We start from the raw sequence: 13,330 nt of genomic DNA, 5'->3' as shown, positions 1-13,330 counted from the left end.
TGCTGTGAAAGATACAGCCGATGAAAGATCAGTGTGTCAGTGCCCTGCAGTTTCACAGGCACAAACAGCTGCCACCAACACCACTAGTGTGTTGTTTTGCATTACTGAGCTGCACAGGGGTTTAACTTCATGTACTATAGGTCCAGAGCAGGTTTATTGGGAAAACTGCATGGATACTAGTGGATTTACACAAAACAGAACTAAAACATAAAATATATTTGCAAGTACTGAAACCTGGAGTATCACTGGGCACCACACATCAGGCTCATTTTTTCATCTTTTCACCTACATTGCAGTGTTGATACCCTGTTACAAAGGTAACTTAGGACACAACAGCCACTTTGCCAAGGTGGCTCCCTTGCGCTTCTGTTTATCTTAAGTCCTTTTCCCTGCTCAAAAAGGCAGAAGATGAAAAACACAAACCCATTTGGTATTGTATTGATTTATCTGGCCCTTCAGTAGCACACCTGCTACTTACTGTCTGTGCCCTGCTCACTGCAGCGCACACACAAAGGCAGTGACGGCTGTTAACTGCTTGCTGCAAACAAAAGTACACAAGAGAGTTTCTAAGGCAATGCAACTTATCCAACCTCTTCAGAACAGAGGGAATCTTTGAGGGGAAAAGCAAAAGAAAAGCAAAGCAATATACTTGCTGCTGGTCAATGGTAAGATCTTTTATTATAGCTAGAGATATGCTACATGGTTTTCAAGCAGTACAACAGACAGATCAAAGCAAATAAGCAATGCTTTCAATGACGAAGGCTTGTCCTTAAGCTCCATTCACAAGGAAAGTTCTTTAACGCTCCTGTATATATAGCTGCACTGAATCTTTCACTATATGCTAGATTAAAATGGCATGTATTTACATTCAAGTTACAGTGCATTTACACACAAAACCAGGGAATTTTTTTATTTTTTACTTGTTACATTCATCTCTTCCTTTGGGAAATTCATTGAAAGCAAACCATGTATCAAAACTCTTTATTTTCTGCATTGTCCCCATTGTTTCAAACTTCTGTTACCGAATTTAATTTTTCATGTGGGAAAAGAAAACGGGAACTTTCTGGTCCAAAACTAGTTAGGGAAAGAGGAAAAACCCAGGGAAAGATAACTGTATTTTGTGTACTTGTTGTATTCAGAAATAATAGTAGTCACAGAAATTCATGACATCAAATTGGGAAAAAAAAACACCCAAACCACAGAAAAAGGTGGCAGGGGGAAAGGCCTTAATTTTTACCCTTCTTTGTAAAACAAGACAAGGCAGTCAGTAAGTATTTCAGCATTTAATTTCTTCTTAAACATGAGAAAATGAGAACTTTGATTTGATTTTTTCTAATAATCACAGCTGCTTTCCTAATGTCTTCAGTTTATGGTAACTAAAGAGTTTTGCCCACATATTTGCATGTTTATTTATGCACTTTCTCAAAATATTCTTTAGAAGCTTCTGGGGTTGGTTTTATCTGTCAAGAAAAGAAAGTTTAGTTACTATATGCTGTGACTAAGATAAAATTACAGATTTGACACTTTATCCAAGAAAAACCATGCATAATATATAAAAAAACCAGGTCATTTCTGTCTCTGCACTTGGTTGAAAGATGAAAGCCTAAGTGATATACAAGATCCTGCTTGCAAGTTTTAAGCATATAACACATTTTTCCTGCTAAATATCAAGCAGGGCATTAAGTAAGTTAAAAAAATGTGAGGACAACCGGTGGAGAGTGGAAGTCAAATTTAGAGTTTTAAATCAAATTTGTATCTCCTAAAAGAAAATCAGTGACTTTCTTTGCAGAAATCACACTTCTACATACAGACAGGCTGGATTGGTCCAGCCAATGAAAGTCTCAGATTTAGACAACAGGCACAGATTCAGTCAAGCACCTCATGTTCAAGTAGGTCTCAGCCCTTCAGACATGCACAAATGTGCCAGTGTCTATATTTAGAAAAGCGACATTTAGCAAACACTTACTGTAGGGGAGTCTGGAGTCCAGTTTGCCGGGCAAACCTCTCCATGTGTTTCCACATACTGGAATGCTTTCACCAAGCGGAGGGTCTCTTCCACACTACGACCAACGGGGAGATCATTGATACTTAGATGCTTGATGATCCCATTTGGATCGATGATGAAGAGACCTCTGTAATTGAGCAAGAATTTAGTAAACGCAAATCACATTTCAAGACCAAACAGAAGAAAGTGGACGTACTATTTCAGGAAGGTAGTTATTCTTAGATGCACGTACCACAGTTAGGAGGAGCAATACAGCGTTTGATACATTGTTTGTTAGTGGCATGATCAAAAGCCACAAACCAAGTCAACTGGTATGGTATTGTGAAATTACAAAGTATGCAAAAGACTCTTAAGACAGATGTATAACAAAGGTATAATTTCTCATTCCACCTGTATTTCCAAGTTGATTGCTGGCATCCTTCCCGTGTCTTTGATAAGAAAATCTGTTGAGTTACTTACGTAATAAGTAATACTACTAAATTAAAATCTGTTGCATATAAACATTTGTGAAAACCCAAGCCCCAGTCTTACCATACTGATTAACTTATCAACAGAAAAAATGTCAGAATTTCCTGATCCAAAGAAATCAGGAACCAAAAATCTCCAAAGACTCCTACCCAATCCATTGTTTCTCAGGGACCACTACTTGCTTTTAGTAAGTATTCCCATGGTGGAGAATGTCAATTTTTTTATTCTAAATAAATACAGGATTGACTGTAGTGGTCTCTAAGACAACTACTTTAGAAATTTCCCACACCGAAGTTAAGGCAGTCTCCTCCCTTAAGAAGAAAGGACAACAACATCAAAGGGACAGACCTAAACTGTGAAATACATAAAAAATACTGTAAAATGCTCTTCTATCCTACTCTTGTTTTCCTTAGTGACATGGAGTTCTCCCACTCACTCAGAGCAGAAGAGCTGGCTTTCCCCTGCATGCATTCTGAGAGGGGCCTGGAACCATTCTCAACTTAAATGGCCATGTACCCTTTTCCTAGGGTGGGATGCAGCAGAAGTTCTGCAGAAAACATCTTACAGTCTTCATTTGATCCTTCCAGTTTCCCCTGCAGGAGGGGACAGCATGGCTCACGTTGGTTTAGACTGGGTTATGTCATAACAGAGTCTTGAGCAATTGTGTGTTACCTTAGTGCTATGCCAGGTCCTTCTAGCAGCACACCATAATCACGGGAGATTTGTTTTGTGAGGTCCGACAGAATCGGAATATTCATTTTGCCCAAACCGCCACTCTAGAGAACAGAGTAAGATTCCATTTTGTTAAAACATTTTCTAGGATTATCCTTCTTAAAGCTGCTGAATTCTGTGCTCTTGAGGGTACACTAACAGCAAAACAGGTGTGCCATTTGCTCCATGAAAGGAACCACAGGTGGGGGCTGTTGTTTATTTGGTTTTGGGTTTGTTTGTTTGTCTTTTTTAAAAAGTCAGGAACATTTGGTTTCTCTGGAACATGAAAACCTTCTTTGGCACTCAGCATTTTAGAATTGCTTATTTTGGTGGTAAAAGGCTACCTATGACAACAGTCATAAATCTTCAGAAAGATTTCCCTTGTACGCTGTTCAGGAGCTTTGAATACAAAAATGTCTACTGCATATTTAAGTGCAAAACTAAAGAAGATTAACATGGTGGGCAGGGAAAGGAAAACCAACCTGCATACTACAAGCAGACAAAACCCAAATCTTCGAACAGCCAAACTAGGTGTGTCAAGAATTCTGCTGCTCTATTTAGTGCACGTATTATTTTTTTATCTCCTCCCCCCCAAACAATTTAAATATTGTTTAGAGAGTCAACCAAGATTTCTTTCAGTTTTGCAACATACTGAGAGCTGCAAGAGAGATAAGCTTTCTGTCCTTGAAATAAGCCTGGAATTTGTTAGCTTTCCTATTCCTGGCAGCAGCAGTGAATCATTGTGTAATCTCAGTCACTTAGACCCTGATCCTGCAAATGCTTGCCTGCAACAGAGCTCTCATACTGTGTTGGAGAAACCAAGGCCTTAGCTTCTCAGGTGTCAGTTTCCTGTTTGCAACACCACAGAATTCTTTCCACCCTTTGCAGGGCATTCTGCTATACGTGCCCAGAGCAGTATGCCTGACTGGCATATGCTGAACAGCTTTGGCGTAAAGTGGTGAAAGTCCACAATCACATTCCAGAGCTTTGAACAAAGCATGCAGAAAGTTAAGTACGGACAGGTTCAGCCAAGCTGTATTACCTCTAGCAAACTCCTCCCTGCCCTGTACGTTACAAGGGCAGGGCTGCAGGCACGCCAGTCTGCCGGCACTGCTGCACACTGCTGCCCACACCACCACGTGGGCAATGACTGATGGCACAGGCACTTCTGCACTTTCTTGTGACACCTCCGATTCTCTACAGCTAACCAAACTACTGAGATGCTTTATGTGATCAAAACCATATAATTTTATATTACATCTGAAAGAGGGTCCTCGCCAGTAAAAGGCCATCTTTATCACTTACTTTCCCTGAAGAAAGCTGAGGACCTCCATTTGTATTGACCAAGTGGAGCCAGTTTAGCAAGCAAGAGTTAATAATACAAGTACTCCAATAAACTGGTGGTTCTGCTTCCATGCTGAAGCCATGACCATTAGGTATTGGTTAACAATAGTGACTAAACAGCTGCTGTTCGTTTTCTGTGATGGTGCACACAAACCACTGGCTGCAACAAGCAGCTTAGCACAGTGACAGGTATGCTGAATATTTGTCTTCTGAGATAAACATATGAGGACATGACGTAACCTACAAGACTAATAAGAGAGCAAAACAAAGATTAAAAAAAACCCTAAATTATTAAGGAAAAGAGCAAGAAAACAAAAGACTGAGATCAGAATTATGTCATCAGATGTAAAAGTTAAATCATTTCAGATATCACTTTAAGCAGTCTATTGAAATTGGTGTTTGCACGATTGTTTATTCAACTTTTCTTCTCAGGAGCTCTTGTGAAAAGAGAACAAACCAGCAGCAAAAGCCCCAAACAGCTGCTCAATTCATACCTTTCGTGGGGTATTTATCCAGGCCAGATGACAAAAATGAGAATCCACAGAAACTGCCACCACTTTACAGTTCACATCATTAAATTCATTTGCTTTGTTGCTGAAAGCCACAATTTCTGTGGGGCAGACAAAGGTGCTGGGTGGGAAGAGAGAAAAGGCTTTAATGATTCTGCAATCTTTCCAGGGAATTTAGAAAAGACTCTCATGTCTGTTTCTAGGCACTAATGCAGCAGGGTGTTTTCTTTAGCTTTGTAATTTTAACGTTTCCCGCTCAAGATCAGTTTCAGTCCATCTCAAAGCAACAGCCATAGCCACCCAGCTGGCACACTAGTTTTCAACTCTCAGTTCTAGACAGATTCTTCGCAGAGCTGGAGAAACCGTCTCTGCTAGATACTCTCTAGACAGTCTTTGGAAACTATAGCAGAAAGGACTGCAGGTTAAATCCTCCCTCACATGCCCACATACACCAGGACACACTTGGTGGGTCAAGTCTCCCGGACAGGCTCAGCCCCATCTGTTCAGCTTTTGTCTCAGAGCTGCCTACAGCTGCAATTCTGCTGGCCCTGCTGCTTAAAAGGAGGGAGTCTCCCAAGGCAACCCTGAACTGCAAGGCAATGCCCTCGCCCCAGCATCTCATGAGGAACCACACCTGCATGGCCATGTCTACCTCCTGAAGCAGTCCCGGCAGCTAGAAGATGCTCTCCAGCCACCAGACCCATTGCTTTCAAACACAGCGGCCATTTACCCCCAAGTCTTAACACTCACGCTCAAGGGCCGGCCACCCCTGCCGTGCAAGGCCTGCCCAAATAACGCAAAACCGGCCGCTTCGGCCAGCAACGATGTGCAGCCGCTGGTGACCTTCAGCAAGGCAGGAGGCCCATCTGAAAGGAGAGACACCCAAACTCACAAGTCCAGGGGGTAGAAGAAGAGGACGAGGTACTTCCCCTTGAAATCATCGAGGCTCAGCTCCTTGAACTCGCCGTTAACAACCGCCGTTCCCTTAAAAAACGGGGCGTGCTGCGTGACCGCGGGAGCAAGCAGCCGAGCGCCTGCGGGGAGAGAGCACGCTGCGGGCCGTGCCGCCAAGGGCCGCCCCGCCAAGCCCCGGGCCGCCGCCTCCCGCCGGCTGCAGCCGCCCGGCCCCCGCAGGCCGCTGGGGCCGCTCCCGCCCCCCGGCCCAGGCCCCGAGGCATGCCCGCGGCCCCGCCGGCCTCCCCGCACTCACCCAGGCTGAACTGGCGGCGAGCGCAGGGCAGGGGCCGCGCCGTCAGCCTCCTCCCGGCGGCGGGCACCTGCGGGGGGGACAGGGAGGGTCAGAGCCGCGGGGGCTGCGGCCGGGGGCAGCCGGGGAGGGCCGCTCACTCACCGCGGCCCGCAGGAGCCTTCCCAGCGCGGCGGCCATGTTGAGCGCGGCGGCGGGGGGGGACGGGGCGGAGCGGGGCCGCCCTGGGCGCCGCCGGGAGGGCCGGGCCCGGCCTCTTTCCCGCCGTTGAGCGGCTCGGAGCGGGGCGGCGCGTTCTCCGGGCTGAGCTCGGCGGCTGGCGGCGGCGCGGGTGGCGCTCGGGAGCCGACCGCCTATAGAGCTTCCGAACGCCTTCTGGCTGCCTTGAACTCGCTTCATTTATCGTTGTTCAGTCACGACCAGGAGGTTGCGGCGCGATAGCCGTGTGCCTGCTGAGCGCCTCTCGGCTCTGAGCTTTGCAGGCCGAAGCCGTGGCCTCGCCCCCCCCGCAGGCAGCGACGGCCGCTCGCCGGCAGCGTTGCGGGCAGCGGGCGGTGTGTGCGGGCGGCTCCCGCGGGCGCGGCCCCGCTCAGCCGGCGGCACCGAGCGCCGCTGGGCACGGCCCGGCCCCAGGCAGAGCAGCCGGGCTGTGCGGCAGCTCCGCGGGCGGGCGGCGAGCCACGGCCCCCGCTGCAGGCTGCGGCTGGTGGGGGGGTGCGCAGCCTGGGGCAGCACGCCTGGTACGGGTCAGCCTCTCCCTGAAGCTGGGCGTCTCGGAGAGCCAGCTGTCGCAGCCCAGGGCCCCCCAGCTCAAGCCCAAGGAGCTGCTTTAACAGTCCGTGGAGCAGCACGGGGTTTTCCTCAGCCGGTTCGGCTCAGCCCCCGGCGCTGGGCTGGCGCCTCGGCGGCGTGCGCGACCCGCAGTGCTGAAAAACGCTTTCTAAAAGTCTGCTTTTCTTAGCATCTTTTTGTGCGTTTCTTCGTCTAAACAGTCAAATCGAGTTGAACCCGGGTTCGCTTCTGGGTTTCGGTAATTTCTGTTTTAACATTAGTGTTTATAAATAGCCACGGGCTTTTACGAAGGGGAGATCCCACCTTGTGCCTAGAGAGAAGCCTGGCTGGCTTCGCGGCAGGGTAAGCTCAGCCGTCAGCATCTGGGGCCAAAGGCAGCCAGCGCAATGTCAGCTACCTCCCAGGCCCCTGGGATGAGCTCAATGGATGCTGAATCTGTACTTCTGAACAAATCAGCAAACTTGCTCCTGGTGGTGATCCAGCTGGCATGGTCTGGTCACCTCTGTTATACTAAACTGTGAGCCTTCAAAGGAGGGCGGTTGTGTGCAATCAGCCTGTTAGGGTCACTCACTAGCCAGTATTAACTCCCCACTATGCCCAGGCACTGTTTGGGGCAGTGTTAGTCAGTGTTGTCCAAAAGCACACCAAGACCTTTCTGAGCATTTAACATCACCACTAGTTTCAGTCACTGATACCTTTCTGTAGCACTCCTGTATTTATTAATCCTGATGTAGCCAATGACAGCTGGAAACGTGGCTCCAATAATCTCAAAACCTGCAGTTCCAAGTAGAGCATCCACAATAATGTTACTTACTCATACGTGCACAGGGGTACTGCATGGCTGGCTGGGCTTGTGATGAAGATGGAGTTGTTCTGCACAAGGGTGCAAGCGATGAATTCTTCCTATAGCCATGGTGAGAAGAGAGTGAAGAAAATGTGAACACTAAAGTATACAGATACTACAGCATGGCGTTTACCCACATAGTAGTCTCACTTCTCCCTGCATCCACTGATTTCCTTGAATTTAAATAGAATCACTATTGCTTTTGATTTTGAAGTTGTTCCCTTCAGGCAAAACACCCCCTAAGAAGCTCTAAGTGTGCATTCAGCATCTGTGTGTGTATGTGTGTGCAAGCACAATGCTGGGTCAGTGAACTAGCAGGTCCTGAGTTAAGGACACTTGCTTACCCTTTGCTTCTCATTAGTGCTTCATTAAGGGAAACCTGAAGGTGTGGGAGAGAGTTCAGTTTTGACTCTTGCTGATGAACCAGGGCTGCTTGAAAGTGCCAGCTGGATGAGGACTCTGCTGGGAAGGTCACTAGCAGAGCAAGGAGGGCCAGCTAGCTGAGCTACTCAGCTTATTTGCATGTCTTTCACCTAAAAGTTTGGGGCATTCTTGCTTAAAAACCCCTGAAAACCTAAAAGTGGAAGTGTGTAAACTATTTGTGCGTTAGAAAACATGTGTTTCTAATGTGTTTCAAAGTGTGGGTGTGCTATACTGTAGCCTGCAGCCCTGGCGATGGAGAGGGAAGGAGTGGTGGTCAAGACGTGCCCGCAGCAGAGGTTTGGGAGGTCTTTGTGCCACAGCTGAGGGCTGCCAGCGGAGCGGTGAGCAGCGGAGCTGAGCCTGGGACACCAGCAGAGCAGTAACTGTCGGTGAAGAGTAGCAGAGAGCCATCAGCCATTACCTCGGCTGATTCCCTGGACAGCCCTGTGGAATGGAACGGAGAGATGTGCTCACCCAGCTGAGTCCCCCATGGCTGGGCACCAAATTGTGCACCCAGGGACTGCTGGGCCACAGCGGCTCCTTTCCCTCAGCTGTGGAAGCCCTATTGTGGCAGCCAGAAAAGGGCTATTGCTAGGATTTCCTGAGGATGGTTGTCTCACCCATGACTTCTAAGTGGATGTATTCTCAAACTATGTCCTTCCCCCCTCCCCGGAAAGTTTTATTTGTGTAAAACTCTTTGTTTAAACACTTGGCTTGCAGGTGGGGAAATATTGCTCATGCTTTGTTATGAAGGCAGCGTAATTCAGCTTCTCAGACCACTGGGCAAGAGCTTGAACTACTGCCATTTAACAGGGGGTTTATTTTCCATTTTGCTTTTTACTGGGCATCCCTACAGTTTGAAGATGGACCTTGTCACTGCCAAAGTGCACCTGGCAAAAGAGTTGTTCCTTTTTCCTCAGCTCTGGCTCTGGCTCAGGATACAGTAGCTGCTAAACACGGTTCTTCTTGCCATTCAAAGTTCAAAATAAATCTGCTGGGTGATACCATATGTGCATCCTTTTCCAGATAGCGTGGTTGTCTGCTTTGCTGTCTGTCACAGGCTTTTGCCTGGCTGGACAGGTCCCAGCCTCACTCATCCCGCAGTGAGGCAGTGCTTGTTCACACTGGTGCAGCGCGAGCTCAGCAGTGCACGGACATGTTTGCATGTGAAGGATTAGAATCTTTGAGCCTGATTCAAATTGAGACATCTGAAGTGGGTGAAAGACTCTCCAGGGATTTCAGCAGGCTGTGGAGAGGTTTGTATCTTTACAAGGTGCAGAGCAGTGGATAAGGCACTCGAACAGATAATGGGAGATGGAAATTTTATTTTTGGTTAGAATACTTACCTGTCTGCTCTGAGTCTGTGCCTCTCTTTTCCTACCTGGGAATAATTAAATATGTCTTTCTGGTGAGAAAATTTGAGATCTGTTGATAAAAAGTGCTAGATAATGCTTGTGTGGTGCTACCATTATTGTTTTGTGAGAGTTAAAGAGCTCTTTCACAGAACATCATTAACACAACAGAAAATGAGAGAAAAAGTAGCTGCTTCTCCCTGAACTTGATGAAAGGGGTAATCAAATCCCAAATCAGGTCTGCTGGCATGGGTCATTGAATGGCAGATTGTGTGCAGAGTATGAGATGCATACATCTGCCTGTGTAAAAAATAAAATCTGCTCATCTTCTAGAAGGTTATTTTATTCCATGTGCTCAAATGCTGTAACAATCATTTGTCCTCTACCTTGAGGAAATAGATTAACTGGGGAGAGAGGGAAAAAAAAAAGCTTGGAAATGGAAAGAAACAACAGAGGCATAAACTTTTTTATCTAAGCCAAAGCAAAAAGTTTGGTTTAGACAACAAGATGCATCACCCCATGGCTGTTGGTAGATGGCAGCCTCTGTCCTTACACAAAGGGGCTCTGTAAGAGGTTACAGCTGCCTGCAAACGCGTTCACACAGGCCTGTGTGCTCCCACCTGCTGATTCCGAGCAGGAGGCGAAAGAATTTGCCGGTTTGTAGGACTAAGTTTCAGAAGCAATTCCGAACCCAACCCAGCTTAGAGCTAATCGTTAGCAGGCTTTACTGTATTAATTGTGTATTATAACATGGATTTAGGAGATAGGTGCTGTTAGGGTATGGTTCCCATTGATAAGCACAGGCAAGAGCCTTTTGGATATCTGGTTCACTGGGGGTCTTATCCTGACATTTCAAGCAAGCTGTACTGAGGCCAGGTGGTTTTTCTCTGGTGGCAGGATAAAACTGGGTGTGTTGTTGCTGTGTTTCTGGCTGGGAGCTGCATGAGCCCACCCTGGCGATGACTCATCCCTTACAGTGGCTCAGAATATCACACTCTGCCTTGCTGCTTTCCTATTCTTATTAAACTGATGCATTTGGGTCTCGCACAGTGTTGGCGTTTCATTTACAAACCTCTCTTTTCCCATACAGGAAAGATGGCTGCCAGCCCTGCTTTATCCTGATGTTCAGCACGCAAAAAGGTTTCTTTCTGAGCCTTTCCTGAATGATTTTGGATGAAGATGTTTCATTTAAAAGCAGAACAACCAAACACATTAAGCATGTTTTTCAGAGCCTGTTTTTTGGTAGCCTCTCCTTTTTTTTGTTTTTTCCACCCCTTCCACAATTGGCTGCTTCTGCTTATAATTTAGACTAAATTTTCTCCTTTCTCCCAGCAAGCACTGAATCAGGATCTTTAGGCCAGCAAAAAAGACCTGTATTCCTTCCTGCCATCCTGTCTTCGAGTCCATGCTCGAATATTTCAGCACCAGAGTTTACAACAGTGAATAGAATAAGATAAGCTGTGGAACAGACTCACAGGTCTCCTGTTTCTTCCTTGCTCACAGAGCACCTGACTGCTCCATTAAATCAGATGTGGTCATACCTTGAAATTAAAGGACTGTGTTGTCACAAGAGAAAATTGATATAAATAAATCTACCTCTTCCTAATATTGTCTTGGTTTTGTGAACCAGGTGTTCCAGGCGACACAAAAATGAAGATACCAGCAGCTAATTCCTGAGGTAAGACTCCAAATGCTGCAGTGGGTTTTGCAAAGACCAGCTGATGGACTTTGAGGCAAGTAGGTCTGTGCAGTGGCACTTGTCCTGGCAGCCCATGGGGAGTCACATCCATGAAAGAAGCCATCCATCTGAGGTCTGTGCTGAAGCAGACTGTTGTTATCAGTGGTATATTCAGGCTTGAAAAAAATGTAGTAGAAAAGAGAGATGCAGTGAGGACTGATTGTCTTCAAAGTAGGGCGTTGTGCTAGTGAACACACCTCGTTCCACGTCCAAGTGCACCACATTGACTCAGATTTATCGGAAACGAGTTTTATTTTGTTAAATGCTGTAAGAATCCTTAAGGAAACCCGCTCCATTGTTCTTACCAATAAAAGTGAAGTCAGAATTGCTGCTCTCCATGTAGATGTGTAACTAAGGCAAACGTGTTATTGCGCAATCTCAGCAGTCCGGTAGCAGAGCTCAGCTTTCCACTCCCTGCACTCAGCCATGTTTAAGTTACGTGACTGCTCCTAGTCCACTTTAATGGAAAGTCATCCAGCTTAGTTGAAATAACCACTCTGGCAGCAGCACAACACTCTGTTCAGTTTCTGCCCGTGTTTCTGAAGGGACAGTAACTGCGCCTTTGCTTGCCAGGAACATGAAGTGCTTCGGAGCTGCACCGTTCGTGAACACCAGGTAGCCTCATGGCATTTGTGAACACTGTATAGTTCTGTTGTAACTCTTCTGATAAATCTATGTACCTTTTAAAGAATTTAAATAAATGTTCACAAGTATACAGGACACCAGCATGTCAGAGTCATGCTTCTGTCCCACAGGGTGGTATTGCAGATGACTGTGTATATAGGGGTACACATAGAAGAGGAGCAGCAGAGTCGTTGAGTGCACGTGCTGATTTCCAAGTGCGACTTAAACTTAAGAGCTTCAAGATCAGCCCTCTTCATTCGGGCACCTGTATGAAAGTTACACACCAAACACAGTCAGTGCTCCCTGTGGAGTCTCCCACTAAGGCAAATGCCTCCCCACTGAACAGCCTCATGCCGAGATGTGGCAAGCGCACTGGGAGCCCACTGCTGTCACAAGCTTGCTGCTGCTGTGCGTGCTGCTTTACAAAATGGGGACTAAGGCATGTGTGTTCACTTTTCCTTTGGAGAGAGGAGTTGCTTGTAGCATTAAAAACATTGTATGTAATAGAAGGTGTAACTGTGTCTTCCAATATCAGCCATGTTGTGATGCTGGTGTTGTCCTTGTGATGACCATCAGCAGAAGGCTGGGCAGGGATGTGAAACGCATTTATAACCTGAGTATAATTTGCTCTGTTTACAAGCAAGCATCAGTTGTTGTGCAGAAGTGGTCAAACAACAAGCAGGGCAGACACTCCTTAGGAACCTCATCTCCATGCTAAGGCTCTGGTTTCCAGGAAGCAATTTTTCCCTTAAGAATTATTTAATCAGAGAAAAATCTTCCGGTACTTTACAGCTGCGTATAGAACTTGGCATTACAAAGAAAGTAACCACAACATGGCACGGCTTCCGGAGGGTGAACATTTTCCAAAGTGATAGGAGAGAGGACAAGGAAGACTGTACACAGTAGTGCCACCTGCTACACACAGTAACTTCCAAAGTTCTAATTTTTGGTGCTTAACTGGGTACAAAAGGCACATATTATAGCCATTTCATCCTAATGCCCAAGGTATTATTCCTTAAATGGATTTCTCATTTATTTCCTATATTCAGAAAAACGTGTTCTAGGCAGACTACAAGTTCTGCTATTGCAAGTAATTTCTGCATGGCTGTAGAAAGAAATATGATTGGTAAAATGAAAAAAAAAAAAGAGGAAAAAGTAGTGTCTGTGCTCCACTTACAAGAAGATGCATGTTAATTTGATTTGCTTTATGTGGATTTAATCAATGCAAATACAGATGGGGAAGAGTGTTAGTGAGAGTAATGGGTTGTTTTTATTTTTCTTTCTTTGCTTGACCTGCTGAATCGATCTACCGC

At 46.2% G+C, this 13,330-nt stretch overlaps 1 protein-coding gene across 1 annotated transcript; it reads right to left on the bottom strand.

The window, feature by feature from the left end:
* Positions 1-653: 653 nt before the first annotated feature.
* Positions 654-6,658, bottom strand: PRDX3 (peroxiredoxin 3). Its single transcript, XM_040606809.1, has 7 exons — positions 6,389-6,658; positions 6,248-6,314; positions 5,930-6,071; positions 5,023-5,158; positions 3,146-3,249; positions 1,967-2,132; positions 654-1,460 (listed from the first exon to the last, which is right to left on the bottom strand). The coding sequence occupies exons 1-7, from the start codon at positions 6,641-6,643 to the stop codon at positions 1,407-1,409; spliced, it is 924 nt and encodes a 307-aa protein (XP_040462743.1). The 5' UTR covers positions 6,644-6,658; the 3' UTR covers positions 654-1,406.
* Between the last annotated feature and the right edge of the window lie 6,672 nt (positions 6,659-13,330).

The sequence above is a fragment of the Falco naumanni genome, chromosome 9 (genome assembly GCF_017639655.2).
Source record: "Falco naumanni isolate bFalNau1 chromosome 9, bFalNau1.pat, whole genome shotgun sequence".
Lineage (NCBI taxonomy): Eukaryota > Metazoa > Chordata > Aves > Falconiformes > Falconidae > Falco > Falco naumanni.
This window is presented reverse-complemented; position numbering and strand designations above follow the sequence as displayed.

What these genes read in the sequence shown, in the direction of transcription:
- PRDX3 (XM_040606809.1), bottom strand. Translation starts at nt 6,643, where the DNA reads ATGAAGCGAGTTCAAGGCAGCCAGAAGGCGTTCGGAAGCTCTATAGGC. An exon ending in GAAGGCTCCTGCGGGCCGCG is followed by an intron (nt 6,315 to 6,388) that starts GTGAGTGAGCGG and finishes TCCCCCCCGCAG; the next exon opens with GTGCCCGCCGCCGGGAGGAG. An exon ending in GGACTCCAGACTCCCCTACA is followed by an intron (nt 1,461 to 1,966) that starts GTAAGTGTTTGC and finishes TTTTCTTGACAG; the next exon opens with ATAAAACCAACCCCAGAAGC.